This window comes from Macrosteles quadrilineatus, unplaced genomic scaffold (assembly GCF_028750875.1).
Source record: "Macrosteles quadrilineatus isolate MER2022 unplaced genomic scaffold, UCM_ALF_1.0 Scaffold_2__2_contigs__length_208266976, whole genome shotgun sequence".
Taxonomy (NCBI): Eukaryota; Metazoa; Arthropoda; class Insecta; order Hemiptera; family Cicadellidae; genus Macrosteles; species Macrosteles quadrilineatus.
The window spans coordinates 48,310,030-48,329,171 of NW_026542595.1; the positions used below are offsets into that span (position 1 = coordinate 48,310,030).

At 32.6% G+C, this 19,142-nt stretch overlaps 1 protein-coding gene across 1 annotated transcript; it reads right to left on the minus strand.

Moving 5' to 3' along the window:
* Window positions 1–11,454: 11,454 nt before the first annotated feature.
* On the minus strand, window positions 11,455–18,434 carry LOC128984754 (elongation of very long chain fatty acids protein 4-like). The gene is made up of 7 exons (XM_054404109.1): window positions 18,310–18,434; window positions 15,817–16,007; window positions 15,312–15,401; window positions 13,981–14,037; window positions 13,205–13,310; window positions 12,307–12,443; window positions 11,455–11,776 (listed from the first exon to the last, which is right to left on the minus strand). Exons 1-7 carry the CDS (start codon window positions 18,368–18,370, stop codon window positions 11,588–11,590), a joined length of 831 nt encoding a protein of 276 aa, XP_054260084.1. The 5' UTR covers window positions 18,371–18,434; the 3' UTR covers window positions 11,455–11,587.
* Between the last annotated feature and the right edge of the window lie 708 nt (window positions 18,435–19,142).

A 19,142-nucleotide genomic window follows, 5' to 3' on the forward strand; every position in this document is an offset into this window, starting at 1 on the left:
ATGGTAAATAATGAAGCTCTTATTCGACGAACCAACGATTCACAGAACTATAAAAGTTTCGCTGACTTGTACGTGATTCTATTATTTTCATTAAGGCTGATGCATTGATCAGTAAATGTCTGCAAAGCCGAAGATGTGAAGTCTTTAAAAGATTTAAAGCCACTATCAGACTCTACAATGGCCAGCTACTGTCCCCGCAGCGCCGCGTTCATCACTGTTAGGGCTCGTCTTTCTCTCTCATTGTCATTTACTGCACACTGTTCACGACAGTATAACACCCTTTCGTGTTAAACAATACTGTATTTTTAACACTAAAATATATTGCAGACATGCACATTCGTTGACTCTAAACATGTACAAGAGGAGGTTATTGCACTCTAGGTCATTGCAAGTACAATAAAAATGTATTTTATGGTTAAAAATTTTAACTATAGGTACAAACTACACTCTTGGACTGATAACCATAATCATAACCATGCGAAGTAGTAAATTTTCAACACTCAATGATTCAATAAAGATAAAACTATGAATGACAGTAGCATACGGTGTAAATAGTATGGATTATAAATAAACGATATCAGCAATCTGACACATACTTGCTCCCATTAGCTAGTCAACAACCTGTATGCCCCTATAAAAATACTTATGACCAAGAGATTAAAGTAAGCTTTTTATGGGGAAACCATACATATCGCTATATCATTTAGACAGTTTTTCATAGCATTAGGGGTTGACCCATTTTCTTTCTAGTAAAAGAACCATAACAAAAATAATTTAATAAACATCGTTTAAGCTATGAGTGAAAATCCATTATCTTATGAATTTATGAAAAAAAACACCATTAAAAAAATAAAAATTAAAAACACCTGATAAAGATACAGATTAGTACCCACTTACCAAATATTATGTAAATCGGACCACAGATACGGTCTGCAGTTCTGCACACACAGACACCATTTTAGAAACCATTTTTCGAGTTCAGGGGTCCTGAAACGGATAGTTTTACCCAAAACTGAAACTCGAAAGCTATTACGGCAACAATACTTCCTCCAGTTTAGGGAGAGAAAGTGGAAATGGTCTATATCATGGAAATAGTCCAATTGCATTTTTATTTAAAAGCGTACAAGTAATAACAATTGGTATTGCGTAGTATTTAACCATTTTAATGGGAAGACGACGGGGTAAAAATAACCACCTCACAAAGAAACATGAAACTGAATATAAGAACTTTAGCTTGGGAAGTTAGATATTGGGAACCATAAACTTTAAATTCGTCAGTACTTTAATACTGCTAAAACAATAAAGGAGGTTAATCCTTCTGGTAAATTCAAGTTTTTGAGAGTAAGTGATAAAGTCAAGGAGGTAAAGCCAGAATAGTTATGGTACAATACAACACGCATGGTCAATACATTCGAAAAACAATGCAACTGAAAGTATTTTTCTACCCCATTAAATTCACCGGTCCACACCCCATTTTATTCTAACCGGTAAAAGTACCCATTTAAAAGCTCAACATTTGACGATCCAATGTATTTTTATTCGAGTGTGGCTCCAAATGTAGTTTTGAGGTCTTAAGCAGCATTATAACAAAAAGCAGTGAAGGTAAACCCAGAGGCAACTACAAGATTTACAGGCGACATTAGTAAACCCTGCCTCTGGGGGCCGGACCGGACACAAGTTATACTGTCACTGTCACAATGCCATCTTGTGTTTCTTTTTTGTTAGGACTTTATTTGTACTATCTATTTACTGTACAACTTATAATAAAATACGTATTATACATAGTGCAAGAGTATTACTTATTATATACATTTCGTAAACTGCCATGTTGGATACAATACTTACTTACTTACAGTATGATGAAAGGTGATTTCGAAAGGGTTACTCTACTAAATGAGATTAAGAATGGTTTACTAAAATTTTGAAATCCTCATAATTATTTCCTTTTTACCTTTATAAAATAATAGATGACTCTTTATAACTATATGACTATAACTAGATGACGTGAAAGTTTACTAATATGATAGTACTTACCATTTAAACAATATAGACAAAAAATATATAGCATATATACAAACGTCCTGTACGTGATTGGTTTCTATCTAAAGAGTATATTGTACTCAGAGTCTTTTTTACGCAACCCAAATTACAAGTAGCATAAGACACTTTTTAACGTCAAAACAAGCTCCCATTTTGGTATCCCTGTATTCATTATTTCATTGCCAATCAGTCGATATGCATTGTTGCATAGTTATCTATTCATTTTAGTGTTAATAGGAATTTATTGTGAAAAAGTCTCAACTTGACGTTTTTGCAAGCTCTATTTGAGCTGGGGAAAAACTATATTGGGTCTCCCATATAGTTTAGTCCCATATAGGTTTAGTGTTATTGATAATCTCTTGTTATTTACAAGAGATTATCAATAACACTAAACCTTATAGATACCTACTCGCCTTTGGCTCGCCCCAGGCCCCCTTTTTGGGTTGGGGGTAAAAGAAATGGGCCATGGCGCAAGACCTGCAATTGAGCCAAATTTCAGATCTTTAGCTAATCTAGAAGTGGGTAAAATTGATTTAGACCGATGCACCTGTAGGAATAACATTGGGGGGGGGATTTTAATTTTCGTGGGGGGGGAGTTATATTTGTAAAATGTCACTTTTCGAAAAGGGCGCAAGATCAACAATCATGCCAAATTTCAGATATCCAGTTAATCTAGAAATGGGTAAACGTGATTTAGAATAATGCACCTGTAAGAATAACATTGGGGGGGATTTAATATTTGGGGGGGGGGGGTTTAACTAATTCCTGATTGATTTTGAATATTTAAATCCATTTTTGTAAGTTCTTACTTTAATGAAACAGCAACAATCGCCATAACTTTTATCATTTTCAGTAATTTAAGCGTGTCAAAGCAAGACTAGCTGTTATGGCAACTAAATAGGTGCCAACAGCGTTTAAATTTTTGATATTACACCTCATTTGCGTTAAAAGTAGCTTTAAAATCACAGTTTTTATGTATCAGGAAAACAGTTTTTGAAGTATTGGCTACCATGTGAGGGGGTGACAGCATGCAGCTTGTGAAGTAAACCATTGCAGCCGTATCAACGTACATGTCAAAGGAACCACTCTCCTACCTGCGGCTTTAAAGACAACTACGTGTGTGTTTTTAATGACTTTGCACTTCTAATGCTAACTTTAATTGCTTACCTAATTGCTTTTTAACCCTTCAATAAAAATATACCTCGTTGCTACAATTTTCCACCATTAAGTGAGTCTGTGTGACCCGTGAATATAATTTTCTTCAAGTAAATTTTGTAAATATGTGTTTTTAACAACTCATTTAACAATTTTAACCATCTGGTATTCATCATTGAAGTATAACATTAAAAACAGACATGTGGCAAATATTAAATTGCACTCAACACCCCTCCTCAATTTAATAATTTTACATTTGACACAATTAACAAACAAAAAATCCTAACATCTTGCTCAAAAAATGAGAAAAAAATGAATAGCTTGATTCCATGCTAATGGGACCTGTTTCAAGCCATATAGCGCCTTTTGCAATTTGCAAACGGAGCCAGGTGTTCCTTCAACTCCTTCAGGAATGGACATATATATTTCCTCCTTCAGCTCCCCATGAAGAAGTTCTCCCTTCACAGTTTGATACCAATGATCCTTATCATCACATGTCGCAATATCCTTGTAACTTTGCGGTACATCATCGACAAATGATTCAGCATTCAGAGCAAGAACTGCATAATCCTGTAAGTATCTTGGCACATTCCTCTTTCTGGTAGAGTGTCTTAATGTTTCTTCTTCACTTACATGATCTTCAATTTCTTCTTCCTCTTCTTCAAGATCTGGTATAGAAATTCTTTGATTTTCATCAGACAATGATCTGGGTTCTTCTTTGTTCTTGTCTTCCTTTTTCTCGATCTGGATTCATGTACATGATTGGTAATCCAGTCTTCAATTGGTGTGCTCTCAAAGTTAAATTTTTCCTCATAAAACACAACATTTCTTCTAGTGATTATTTTTCCTTCTTCAGGACAACAGTCGATAACCATTAGGACAATATCCAGTAAAGTAACACTTCAAGCACTTGCTGTCAAATTTACTTGATATTGATTCCTTATGTAACAAATATGTAGCAAATATGCTGCACAGCCAAAAACTCTTAACTTACTAATGTTAGGCTTCTCATTGTACCATAAAGCAGCAGGGATCTTTCCTCCTAAAGCTGATGTCGGACTTCGGTTGATTACATATACGACAGTTCGAACAGCTTCTGACTAAAATGTCTTACCTAATTCACAATTAAGTATTAAACAACGAGCCCTTTCAACAATAGTCCTGTTCATTCGTTCTGAGACACCGTTCTGTTGGTTTGTATATCTGATTGTGAACTCATACTGAATTCCTTGCTCCTCAAAAAACTGCTTCAACTCATTTGACATGTATTCACGACCATTGTCACAACGAAATCTGCTAATCTTTAGATTGAAATGAGATGTAGCCAAAGCATGATACATCTTGACGTATCTTGTGACTTCCGTCTTCGATTCTAGAGCATAGGCCACCGTGAAATGAGTAAAGTCGTCAATAAAAGTGATGATATATTTCTTACCGTCAAATGAAACTGGTGAGATTGGACCACACAAATCACTGTGAATCAACTCAAGAGGTCTGGTGGCTCGTCTCCTGTTCTGATTGTAAGGAAATTGTGATTTTTTCCCTTCAACACACCTTGAACACTTTTCTAAGGGTAATGTTGAAGTATTTAGCTCCATCCCATCTACCTGCGACCTGAGACTTTTTATACAACCATAGCTCAAATGACCAAGCCTGTCATGCCACAGTTTCATATCTGGTTCAGTTGAAGACGCTGACAAAGCTTTGTGTTGCAAAAGATTTTTAACATATGTAACTGAGAATTGTTTCTTTTTGCAACCGCAACAGTTTGATTGTAAATATTAAATTACACTCAACAAATTTGACTATTAATCTGTGCAAATAAATTGCAGGAAAATATAGATAAAATGCTTAAGTATCTCCAACACTGAGAAAATACCTTTATCTGTATACTTTACAAGTAAAATCTATCTCACATATAATCTCTTACGATTACCGTATCATGTTGAGAGTAACACTGAGATATTTTTTCCTAAATTAACAATTTAATGTTTTCTCCTTCATGTTCATACGAATAACCTAAGTAAATTACAAGAACAGATAAGTATAAAATGTGTAATAGATCATAAGATGCAAACACGTTGATTTCGAACATTAATTTCTTTGATTTAATTACTCAAATGGAAATTTAATCAGTTGGTTCAATTGCTGACAAACATATCACAATTTCCAAGTTGAAAAATTGTTAGACATGATTAAATTTGATCTTAGTTCCAGTGTCATATACATAAATAATATTTTGCCTAAGAAATTCTATTTAAGGAGTGTTGAAAATACTCTTTAAAATACTGCATATTCTCAATTAAATATTCAGTTACATCATCCCTATATTTAGGGTACAATTAGGATTTCTTGACTGATTATTCATCAAACATCTTTGAAACTGAGAATGTCAGACCAGACTGGTGGTGATTGTGAAGTCTTTGTAAGATTTACCGCCTCTATCAGCCGCAGAATGGCCGCCTAGTGTCCCCCAGCAACGCGTTTATCAACGTTAGTCGATCATGATCTTATATTACACCGTCCGTGATCATCTATTTTGTCACTATATGTCGCGCTACTAAATACCTCACTCTATAAAAATAAAATAAAATAACTGTAAAATCAATTTCAAGTTAACAAAACTGTTTGTATTGAGTCCTAAATTACAATTTTTTTTTTACAAAAAGATGTTAAGCCTCAGGATTCATGTGTTATACTCGAAATGGCTTACAATACCTGCATACAGTCATCCTTGTTTGATGTATGCTGTTACTATATACAGACACTGTATAGTAGACCATTTAAAATAAATTAATATTGTTAAATATCCCTTTTGAACACCGCCACATGTCGAACTCATTTTATAATCACTTTATGACTGTTCTTATTTTACCGACATGCCATTTTTAACCATCCTAAATATTTTTGGCAATTCATAGTTATTTGTGTAACTAGTGGGTGAAGTGGCACTGTATAGCCTTTAGTACTCCTTTTTTAGTAACTGTGTAGTCTTTAAAACACTGTACAACACGTTTTTAGGTTAGGTAAAATCCAAACATCGATCGAAATAGGAAACGCTGCACCAGCTGATCATAATCTGATTGTATCTTTCGTAGCTGTGTAGCAAAAGTAAAAGTGTGTGGAAAAAGTAAGTAGATACAGCAATTAGCAACTGTAGGAAAAAATGTTTTAAAGTATGTAAATTATAAGTTTAATTTCAAAGTTTCTAAATTTTGAACGGTTTTTATATGTCCATGGCATATTTACGTGACATTTATATGTCAACATAAGATAGTTATTCAGTAACAGACAATGTAGGCCTACATAAACAAGATGTGAAAACATAATATTAACAATGACTAAGAATGTACGTGTTTTGTATAATTGACATTGTCTGAAAGACCTTCTGTATAAATCTACTGAGAGAGCTCAGAGGGAATGGACATAAGCCGGTGATATGTGTGGCTAGTCTTTATATGGTTCATTACCTGGGATTCAACCACGACAATGCTGCTCCTTTTCCCTCACTATGTCTACATGAAATGTGTGGCTAGTCTTTGTTCATTTCATTACCTGGAATTGCACAATTATAATGCTTCTCTTCCCCCCTCAATAACCCACAGAATTTTGTGTTAATTTAATTTATGTTTTATTACCTGGGACTATTTCACGACAGTATTTATAATCCAACCTCTTAATAACTACATGAAATATTGATATTTGTTTGGTCTATTACTTGGGTTTCAGCCATGACAATGGTTAGTACTCCTTTTTGATCCACTACATACATGGAATATATAATGGACATTTTGTTTATTGTTTACTAGTTGTGCTTGGATTTCTTCCTACGGACAACAACGTCTTGGGATAAGTGTGGATATTTCAAATTTAGATATAACCTTGCTATGATTTGTTTTTTATTGCCTGTATTTTTATGAATTATCACATGGTGTGCTGACAGTTTTGATACTCACTTTAATTTATCTGCACTAAAAGTGTGGCTGATTATAATTTTGTTTGACTGTTATTTTATTACTATGTGGCAGATTTTCTGGAATATCATTGTACGTGTATGATGTCTTAATTGTTAATTTACCTCGGATTATTTTATAGTAGTATTGATGCTCCCTGTCTCAAACATCCACTTAAAAATGTTTACCTACTCTTTGTGAGATCCCAAGGATCACCTATAAAATCATTATCAATTGTGTGGCCAAACTTATTGTGGTTTATTACCAATTTTTATTCCAGAAAAGTGCCTATAACACCATTAGTAATGGGTAAAAAGTTTTTTTTTATCATGCACTGAACATGCCCGGGTAATCCTGCTCTCGTCCAAAAAACATTATCTACATGTAAATGATAGGACAGTATTTTTAAGTGTTTATTTCAGATTCTCAAACCAGTGATAATTAGGATCCCAGATTTATAATCTAGGCTTGTGTAACGATACGGCTGGGAGCACCCGAACCATTCCTGTATAAATGCATGGACAGAAATAAGTGGTTCATCGAGAATGATGCTTTACAGCTCACTTAAAATATCTGCAATGTTGACCCAGACTGTGTAAGGCTAGTTTCAGGAATTGTAACTATGATAATGCTGCTTGCCACCCCTTCTCATATCAAATACAAATGAGGTCACAATACTCCGTTCACAAAATTTAAGTCATTTGAAGGGACGTTATTTCATCCCATCCACATCACCTTTAATTTCAAACAACAACATCTGATCAGCTGGCTTATACAAAAAAGTGTATAACTCAACTAAGTGGTAGAGGACCCAGGAAAGCTTCCCCTCAAACCCCCTGAATTTTTATGAATGAAGTTTAGTACTACGTATGATACCTTAAAGACCATTTGATGCCAAACCACGCAAAATGTGACATGACATTACTAATATGTATAGTATTCTACATCATTGAACTACAATTATTTATATTCTTTAGGTTAAATCATAGTTATTATATCTGTCGTCTTAAATGAATAAATTAATGTAATAGAGGACTGTAGCTTGTGAAGTATTGTTTTATTCTTTTAAGAAATAACCTTACAAAACAATTATAATTAGCAACTACAAAATACAAATCCAATACCTACGTACTAGTGTTACCTGAAGGTCCGGACAGTTTATTGTAGTCTACTACGTGGATGCTTTTTATATATATTTCCTAAGTTCCACCATAGTTTGAAAGGTAATGTTGGTACTCAATTTTGCAAAGTGTAGATCCTGCACTAAGTGTGTAGGCTTAATCAACACGTCAAAGAAGCGGCTCGCTTGTTAGCAGCTTTTGGTGCGGCGTGTGTGTTTTAATGACTCCGCATTTGTTTTGTAACCTGTAATTATGCAGTACAAGCTTTGAAGCGACCAAAATGACATTAAATTATTTATAAGTCCTAATAATGTTTCATAATTTTTCTGCCAGGTGAAAACTGTTAGGTATTTTCGAAATACCAACAGACAATAAGTGATATTTCTTTTGCAGAAGTTATGTGTATTATGTTTTAGTTTGGTTTAACTAAAATTACGTGTGTTTGCAATTCCTAACGTGGCTAATCACATAGGCAAACCGAAATTAAAGAAAGTTTTAAATGCCTGAATCAACGCTAGTATGTTTGTTATGTAATCCACCAACAGAATCAGGCAAATAGTGTTTATTTAGATACATTTGGTTACAAACACATGCACTATCTTTGGGCTGCAAACAGAAGGGATCATCCTGTGTACCAATTGATAAACTTCAATTCAGACCAGCTTTGGCGGCGAGTGCTTTTCACCGATACTACATCGACATTACAATTAGACTTTTTCTATTGGTGCAATATAGCTTTTAAAAAAATATAGTTTTGAGAAGTGTTAATTACACATTATTATTCCCTTTTGAAAAGGGCTTCACGCAAAACTAATTATTGCATAAATTACTTTGGAATTGAATCGGGTATTTTTTTAAACACTTATCAATTATTGAATATTCATTATGAAGTATGGAAAAAATTTTGAATAACAATAATACCTTTTCAAAATACTGCAATTATATGCTTTTCCAATACTATAGGAACGCACTTGATTTCGTATGTTGACATTGTACCAATCAACAGTATAGTAAGTCGTTCCTAACTTACAACCATGACGGAGTTTACTTATATTATGGGTACTATTAATTAAATACTAATATAACCGCAATACTACATTTTCTCATAATAATCAACCGAAAGGTATATTCAAATTCTATAATAAAGATAAAAAATACGTATACGTTTTTCATGCTATAAATATCGGGTAAATTTGCAATGTCTTATTGTTAATTTTAAAAGAGCAACTTACCGGTTACAGGTGAGTTATTGATCTCCTTTTGTGCAACCTTCATATACATAACTCCCATCAAAAATCCTATTCATTAATTAGATTTCAAATGTTTAAAGGGACTAAAAGGACTTTTAAAAAGAGTGAACCACATCGTAGAACCGTGCACTTAGCCGAGCACAGGCTCTTATTGCATTATACGCCATACGACCAAAGCCCTCAGATTAGATTATGCGTAAGTCCTTTTATAAAGGACAAAGGGAAAATCATTTGCAGTTTCAGGGAAAGGCAAGAGGTTGTAGATTCAGTTGGTCTTTCTATGAATAATAGAATTTCAAGGTTCGTATGATTCTTGAATATATTTATTGCACCCTTTTACCTTTGATGTTGTAAGTTAGGTAGTTTTTGTTTGGATACAGGATACAAATAGTAAAGGTGTGTACTATTTATGAATTATTAAGTGTATAAATTAAGGCTAAAATAATGTAGAAATAGATAATTTCTATGTGTCTAATGATTGTGACAAGGCAAATACCATTGAGCTATCATTTATTAATTAACTTCCTAGAAAAAGGTTTACAATAAAAAGGTTAAAATTGAGAAAAACATTTAAAAATCAGTAAAACCCAAAGTAATGGAAATTAAAGTAGGCTATGCAAATTGAAAACCGTGTTTTTACATAAATCGTACACTACCAAAGTACTACTTTATTTGCTGTAGCCTTCTTGATCATGTAAGTTGCAACCTAATTTTGACTAAAACTAAATTTAAACTTATTGTGCTATAACAGGTTTTATGTAGCTCGTAAACAGACCTTTTTTATTGACCACTGTTATTGTATATTCTTAGAAAATGTGTTCTCTTGCCTAGATATAGCAAATGGAAACAAAGCCTAGATCGAAACAATATTAATTACTGTGTTCATAAAAATAAATTCCTGTAGGCTGTTTATTTTCTATTATAATCTGACTGTCATATGTATTATATCCGACTAAAACCGCAATTTCATAAAAGAATCAACTGGTTTCTCGAAACATGTAGAGTCAGAGTGATTCCCATCGCCCAGCCTAGCTGTGTTGGGCTGCTTGTTCTGAACGGTGCTGTGGTTTTGCCCCACAACCACATTACGTAGCGCTGATGAGCCTTTCATACAAGTCGGTCTATTAACTTACCTAAACATAGTCCAAGTTCCTCCTAACCTCATGTATACGTGAATCAAATATATATAAGTCAAGTTTTAGAGACTTATTAACTGACAAATAAATATAATTGTCCTATATTTAAGAATTATACACATACGGTTATTTTTTTAAACAGCTTTAGTTCATTTTGTAACGGGAGTTCTCCATCTAAATGACACATGCAATTGCGTAATGGAAGCTTAAAGCAATAGCTTAAACAGTTTTTAGTTGTGTTACAAAAACTTTATAGCAGTACAAATCCTGATCATTTTAACGGAACACATTGAGATGAAATGAAATCAATTAATAAGCCAATTCAAATATTTTCTCAGATTTGTTTCATTGATTTTATCTTTAATTAACTAAGTAAAAATATCTGGATTAAACCAGACTCACACTCAGGGATATCAGTTACTTAAGTTATATGATATGGAATTTTGATGATGTCTCGAAACATTCACTTATAAACCATAGCTTCACTTCCGGAAGCTGAGGCTCAATAGAAAAATGAGCCATTATTACATAATGGCCTTCTCAGAAACCTTAAAACGCTCGTCTTCATTAGCCTTAAGAAAAATATGTTGAAGCTAGATACAAAATACAATATAAAAATCAACTGTTATTCTTGGTTTCGATCATAATTGTCATTGTTGTTATGTTTGTAATACCCCTATATATACATTTATAACACTAGATACCAATTCTGATATTTATTATCAGTTTTGTGTTATTGGTTTTATTTTTCACCTGAGTCATCGTTGAAACCAGTCCATAACTAAAAAATTTCTGCAGATAACAGGTTTTGTTATATATTTATTATCAACGTGTGTACACGATGTCCAAAAGTCTTGAGTAGTTTTTTTTATATATACAAAAATAAAGTATAATGTAAATGTTATGTTTTTAACTATATTCAAACTTAGCGTTTACTGTTTCTTTGTTTTACACCGTAGTTGAGACTGAGGCTTTACAATGTATGTTTGGATGTAGAAGTTGACGAAGAAGGCTGCAATCACGGCTACGTTGATGATCCAAATGACATTGAAGTCCTGTGACACTTGACAGTCCTGGTGGTACAGAAGCCACAGATACAGGATCACTACTGCAAACTGTCCCTGTGGATTGTTTATTACTTATCAATATTAAAATACTAGCTTAAATATTGAAATAAAAATATAATATGTCTGGGTAACCACATAGTCTCAGATGTCATTTGTCATTTGACTATCAATTTATGGTGTTTTAGAATTTTTTTTTAAGAGGTTGGCGGCCTCTTTTAACCTTGCATTTGCCCGTCCACATAGACTACAGATCTGTGCGTGGAACGTATCCAGCAAAGCAAGGGGTGAGCCGGTACAGTACAAAGGTGAACTGTACTGATAAAAGATAGTGGCAGTGACCAGGATCCGAACCCACTCAAATAAATAAGTTCAAAATAAAATAATACAAAAAAAAATAAATAAAAAAAAGAAATAAGTTCAAAGTTCAAAATACATGTAATAAATAGAAAAACATACTTATTTATTTTGTGATATTTCTCTTTTCTTGGAAACTGTCATTTAAATGTAGAATACCTATGAAATCGTATTATTTTACCAGTGTCAGTCGAATTGATTGAATAAATGATTAAACAATTGATACAAACCAGTTGGAGTGTAGTAAGATATTTCTTCCACCAGAGCTGTTTTTGCATCCCAGGGCCAAATGTAGCGAGAAAGTAATAGAAATACATGACGCAGTGAACTGCCGTGTTAATCAGTGCTGGTATTGTCGCTTGCTGAGCTGTAAATGTGACGAACAATTAAAACTAAAATGTAATACACACGCCACAGCAATCCTACAGACTAAGTGAATTTCCATTTACCTGGCTGGATATCTACAAAAATATTTCCTAAAAATGTTTAGATTTCATTACTATTTAAATAACATTAATGTTATTGAGTACTTAGGTTTGCTGCTATAAGGATAATATTAAGGTGTGTTTTAGCGAATTTTCCAAAGCATCAATATACAAAATTATTTCTTTTTTAAGCTCTACAAAATTGTTTGGAGAGAAATTATTAAATTTTGTGTTTTTAGGATCAAAAATAGGAAAATCAATTTTTACCCCATAAACCCCTCGTTCTTATAAACATATGTTTACACGTTTGTACCAAATTTTATCAAAATCGGATAAACTTAGCTCATTTTGAGTGGCTCAATCTTGTTAGTGACTAAGGCCGACATGTTTCTTAGACGAGAGTGTTACTTAAGGATGGCAACTAAGGTACCTACTGTTTATAGTGGAATCCGAAACACATTTTTGATTTGTATTTTACGAATTGGTCTAATTATCATGATAAGACTGCGGAAAGTCGTAGTACTCATTGTGCTACTCCACACCAGGGAGTATCGCATCCACAGATCATGCCTATAAATATCCACAATTCGTGACTTCCAAGTAGCTGGATTACAGGACTATGTAGTTATATACTTACAGCTATATAAAACAGCCTTATAACTATATAAACTACATATGAAAAGGTATGGTTGAGGAAACTTACCTTTAATGTATTTATTACTGTACCAAGTAAAAACCACCATAGCGCAGTGGTGGTAAATGTGTAGAAATGTTATATGTGTGTTCTTCTTGCGTAAAACCATAAACACCTGCAACAATAACAAATGGTAAGCCTTACTGGCATTGAATAAACAAACCATCTTCCTTAAACATACATTTCGGAAACCTCCTTTCATTTTGATGAACTGATTTCCTGTACGTAAATCTATTTCTAAGTCAATGTGGATTGTTACAATTCAAATTATTACTGTTATAACATACATCCCTGTTATTATTGATGTAGAATTACACCACAATAACACTATAAGTTACTTCTTTTACAAGGGTTAATTTTTCCATGACGAACTCAAACAAGTGGAATTCGTAAATACCATAGCTGGCATTCTAACTTGACAACATGTTCAAATTACAGCACAATATAGTTGTAGTAGCTTAAACTGCACTGGTTCGTTTCGACAGTAACCAGGTACCTTGATTTAAACAGAACCGGTTATACGAGTTATACGAGCAAGTGCCTTATTTAAAGTAAAAATAACTAAGTTTTACGTCGATATAAAATAAATATGTGGTAATTTGAATAATTTACAACCATTACTATGCTTTACTCAGTTGGTCAACAACTAGATAATGTTCGATGGCATATTAGCCGCTTAGAACAGTTTGTCATACCTTTACAATAGAAATTGATAAGACTTTACATACCAATGATAACAATGTTAAAGATTTCGATGTATTTAAGTGGTATACTTAGGAACTTACCGTGTCAAATAAGTCCAGAAGTTTCAAAACAAAGTAATGCCAAGAACAGTAAAGGAACTAAAACAAAAAACTAAACATAAAAATGAAGATAAACATAAAATGAAATGAGGAAATGAAATGATATTTATTCGTCTATAGACATTATACAGGGTGTCCCGGAACTCTCTACCAATATTTTAGGGCATTGATCCTGGGTAAGAAACGTACCTAAATATCATATTTAAATTGTCCGGAAGTCCTTAGTTACTCACACAGCCGCCATTTTGATTTTTTCAGTTATAAATTTTTTTCTACAGAATGGTTAAACATACGAAATGGAAACTTTGTACAAACATTTATGACAACTAGACAAAGCTACAAAAAAATTATGAAGATTTTTCAAATTCATAAAACAAAATGGCGGACATTTAAAATTTTCATTCTTAAATAACTCAAAAACCATTGATTTTACATAAGTTTTAAATGGCTGCCATTTTGTTTTATGAATTTTAAAAATCGTGATAATTTTTTGGTAGCTTTGTTTAGTTGTCATAAATGTTTGTGCAAAGTTTCCATTTCGTATGTTTAACCATTCTTTAGAAAAAAATTAATAACTTAAAAAAACAAAATGGCGGCTGTGTGAGTAACTAAGGACTTCCGGACAATTTAAATATGATATTTAGGTATGTTTCTTACCCAGGAGCAATGCCCTAAAATATTGGTAGAGAGTTCCGGGACACCCTGTATAAATGCATAAGACACAGTCAAATTATATAAATACATGCTGGTAGGGGCACAAGTCAAGTTCAGTCAACTAATAGTAATAGTAAACAATTAGTGTACAAGGTTTTACACATCATGCAAATAAATGTTACGTGTTACATTCCACAGCTTATCGTATATTTTATTTTGGTATGGCCCTCGTTTGGTGTAGGTGAAGGATCTCAGAATTGGCGAAACCAAAGCACAGACACAAATTTGTTTGACGAATTGTAGAAGTCCTACTAAGATACGATGGCCTTTAAAATAAAGAACTTGCAAGATGATTTGGTCAAAGTATGCTCCTACCTACGACTACCAATCCCCTTATGAAGACTAACCTTTTCAAAGTTATTAAAACCTTTACATCCCAGAAAGAATATATATAAAGTTAATATATAAATTTATATATAAAGTTATTATAAAGTTAGTGGAAACATGACCTAAACTTATTCAAATTATGTCACTTCTTCCTGAAGTTCCTTGTATTTCGGAATTTCAGACAATTAACGTAAATTCCAACTTAACATTTCCAACAATTGTTGACGTTTGATATTGATATTGTTGATGTTGAGTGTGTGATAAAAACTTACTGTGTGTCTGAGATGTTTGATATTGTCGGGGTCGTCGACACGACAACTGTGTTCCAGTAAATACTCTACTGCTCCTGGCGTTACAAACACCTGTAACATACACTTCTGCTTTTAAACTGCACAGAACATATCAAATAGTAAAAACCGTTTTATAATAATCCTGGGAAAAGGCAGCGGAACTACAGTACACCAATTCTAAGGAAACATCTAATGTATAAGTAATAGAGTGCTGATGTTATTATCTCACTCCATTCTACAAACATCCTTTAACTATACCTAGCTTAAAATATGGACCTAGGTGGTGCTGTTGTCTCAAAGACGAAGATAGATCTAGCAGAGGCTCTATACTGTACGGCAAGTACCTCACATCATTAGCACGTGTACATTAACACTTTCTCTAACAAGAGTGTCTGATATGTAAATTCATCGATTTGATTCGACGGTTATTTTTTCATGAAAGAAATTCTTGCCATACGTCCATTATTAACATCGGTGTTTTTCTTACCTGGGACAGAACGAATGCGTTGTAAACTATCTGTATGATATTGTAGACTCTCATGAAGGTCTTGAGATTATAAGGTTTCCTCGAAGCCATGATCTTTGGTCCAAAATGTACCACAATCAATAGGTAAACAAGTATAGACAACGATACAGGGATCGGAGAGTGGGTTAGTGTCCAGGTCTTGGTAATACTCTCTGAAAAAATCCTCTAGTATTATATTCTGATTGACTGTTTCAAAATAATTGTATTGTTTTTTTTTTCATAACTGAAATGTGTTGATTTTAGGGGATAGTAGGGTTTTGTTTTATAATAAAAGTAAAGGTTTTTAATTATTAAGGTTTTTAGTTAGTCAGGTTAATTAGGTTTTTAATATAATTTTTTTTTTTTTTTTTAAGTAGTAAAGGTTTTGTAATTGTGCATATAGTTTTTAGTTCATACAATGAAATGAAAGTCAAGAGGCTTGTCTAAATCGACACATTTTGTAAGACACCTCTTATTTATGTAACACCAATAACAAGTTTTTGGTTTCATTGCTGATAGGTATGCCGTAAGACTCTTTTGGATATTGAATTAAAATATAAGCACGGTTCTCAAAGTAAAAACTTGTTGTACAGTTTAAGTAACCTCTTTTTAAATTGAATTATTTGTTTGGCGTTTTTTTTATTTTTTTTTTATTTTTTTTTTTACTCGCATCAGCACCACTTCAACTAGGTTGTCTAGGTCTAGGAAATTTGAGCCCTATACCTGAATTAAAAGAAAATAAATAATAAACTAAGCGGTAAAATTGAGTTTGCATTTAAAAATAATTTAGAGATTTATAACCATTTCATACAGAATATCTGAAGAATCATGTCATTCTCTCCCATAGCAAAACACGGGAATATTGCCAATGTTAATTTTAATACCGTTTATATTTTAAATAAAATATATGTGGTAATATTTGCAAGGAATACAGTAATATTCAATTGGATGTAGGGTTATTTTTTTTTACAAGTAGCATTTTATGAACTGTTATTAATATGTGCGTTAACTCTATATTGCATATTGATAAACGAACCAAATTAACAGGATTACAGTATACGTTCAAGATGGATTAAACACTGCTATGTGTGTGACTTAACTAATAGGAAAATATTTGGTTTTTCCTCCGTTTATTTTGGGGTACTATATCATTCTGTTTAAAATTAAAGAGAAATCAAATGTATAAAGGTACTTTGAGTCGTCACGATTGAAAATAGCGTGGCTTCATGTCTTCAGGCTATTCATATTGTTTGTAAGATATTGCTATGAGATTGCTTATATCAACTCAAAGTATGCAGGATTGTACCATGCAATCTAAAGACAAGAAATATCATTCTCTATTTGAGTATAAGGTGTAAAAAGAGTCACTTAGTTTTAAATTGTTGATCATGGACGTTCATTAGAAAGAAATTTTTAGTTTTTGGAAGGCAAGCAAAAGTAAACTTTTTTTAATAAAAAGTACTTTTTATCGTAGGATAGATATGATGTTAACGTTTTTAACAACATATTACTTTAATAGATTAGAATACAAGTACGTGTGAGTAATTTTTATTGACTTAATAATTTTTAGCGTCGTAAAAAAAATTATTGAAATGATTCAATTACTATCCTCCTTGGTGTTACCTTTTACTACGGATAGAATTTATCATTCCAATATAGTTTTTAAGTTGTAGCTAGTTATAGAACTAAGATTAGAAATCAAAATGAACTCATCCACCAACAGAATACGCCTATTAGAATGAATTATATTACCTGCTGATTTATGTCAAATAAGTCATCTTTGAACCGAACTAAACCAAACTGAAAAGACAGCCTATTGTAAATTGTAGCATCTTTTATGTTTTATTACAGTATCAAAAGATTCTGGGAGAAGAATTTATGCTCTGGTCAAAATAAATTAGGTACAGCTAGTCCTCGTATATAAAATCACTACTTCGGTATTCCTAAATCAACGGTTTAATATGAAACGTCACAAGTGGCCTTTAAAAACAAGTACCTTGCTAACAAGCTAGCATATCTTTAAAACACAAACAGTTATTTTGAGCCCTATATCAATCCTGTAGTACTCTATATCTTAAAATAAAAAAATAAAATTCTATAAGCTTTTTTGTAATTTCTTCCTTGTTTCGAATGCATGTTGATGATTCTCTAGATAAGGGGCATTTACGTTTAATGTTTTAAATTTCTCATATACTTAAGAAATAACATTTACTTTAGTTGTTAGACAACAATAATAAAGCATATGCAGGCACTTTTGTCAATAACAATAATGTCCTTTGTCAATCTATGTTATTGATCTACATTAAGATAATAAAAAGTTTCGAGATTTCATAACTTTGTCTTACAAGTTTATTGAAGCTTTTGAAAAAAGGTTTTAGAAAGGGCAAGTTTGTAAAGTTAATATAATCTTGGAAAAAGTTAAAATAACAAGCCGTAAAAAGTTCTTGAAATTTCAAAACCTTTCAATAAACTTACCTTTGTCCACCATTTTGTAAAAATCCTCGGAACCAGTTGACGAAAAATTGGAAAGAGCCATTTCTGAACCACTAAACACAACTTGATTCTAACAGAAGAACACTTGAGAGTTAGCAGTAGTTGTGTAACTCTGTAGACTCCGTACCATGTGAGTCGCAACTACGATGCTGTATTGGCTAAGATCCTAAACAGGTTTTTCTACTCACAAGTATTGAGACAAAAACCAAATAAATAAAAACAATCAGCTGGACATATAAATCCAGTTATATGCTATTACTATAGAAAAATACTAATGTAATTAGCACAGCTGCAATTCCTTGGCGGGCGTTTATAACAATTGCACGTTATAATACATACAAGGAACTACACTAAGCAAATTTCCATTAACAAAAGAGAAACTTACAGAAACTTTACATTTATTTACAGCCCAATAATGCAGCAAGGTCTTAAAAAACTTAACAAACGGAATACCAATCTGAACGTTTAGTATAACGCCAGTGGAATGCCACTACGATATGGTGTACATCGCTAAAGAAAACCATGGTGCTGCGTTGATCGGAAACTGGTTTTATTGGTTATAACAAAACGAAAATAAAGGTCTATATTGTTTCATGGAATCCTTCGTTAGCAAGATATCCGCAATCTTTTATATTCAATTTTTATATCTCTAAAACTGTTAAATGTGTCCGTATTAAATTTAATATTAGATTTAAAATAACAATGCGTTATTTGCAAAAAAATATAAAAAAATGTATTAAGAAAAAGCATTTTACTGTTAGAGTAAGATTTTTCCATTTTATTTTCATAACTTAAATGACAAAAAAAATGGCTAA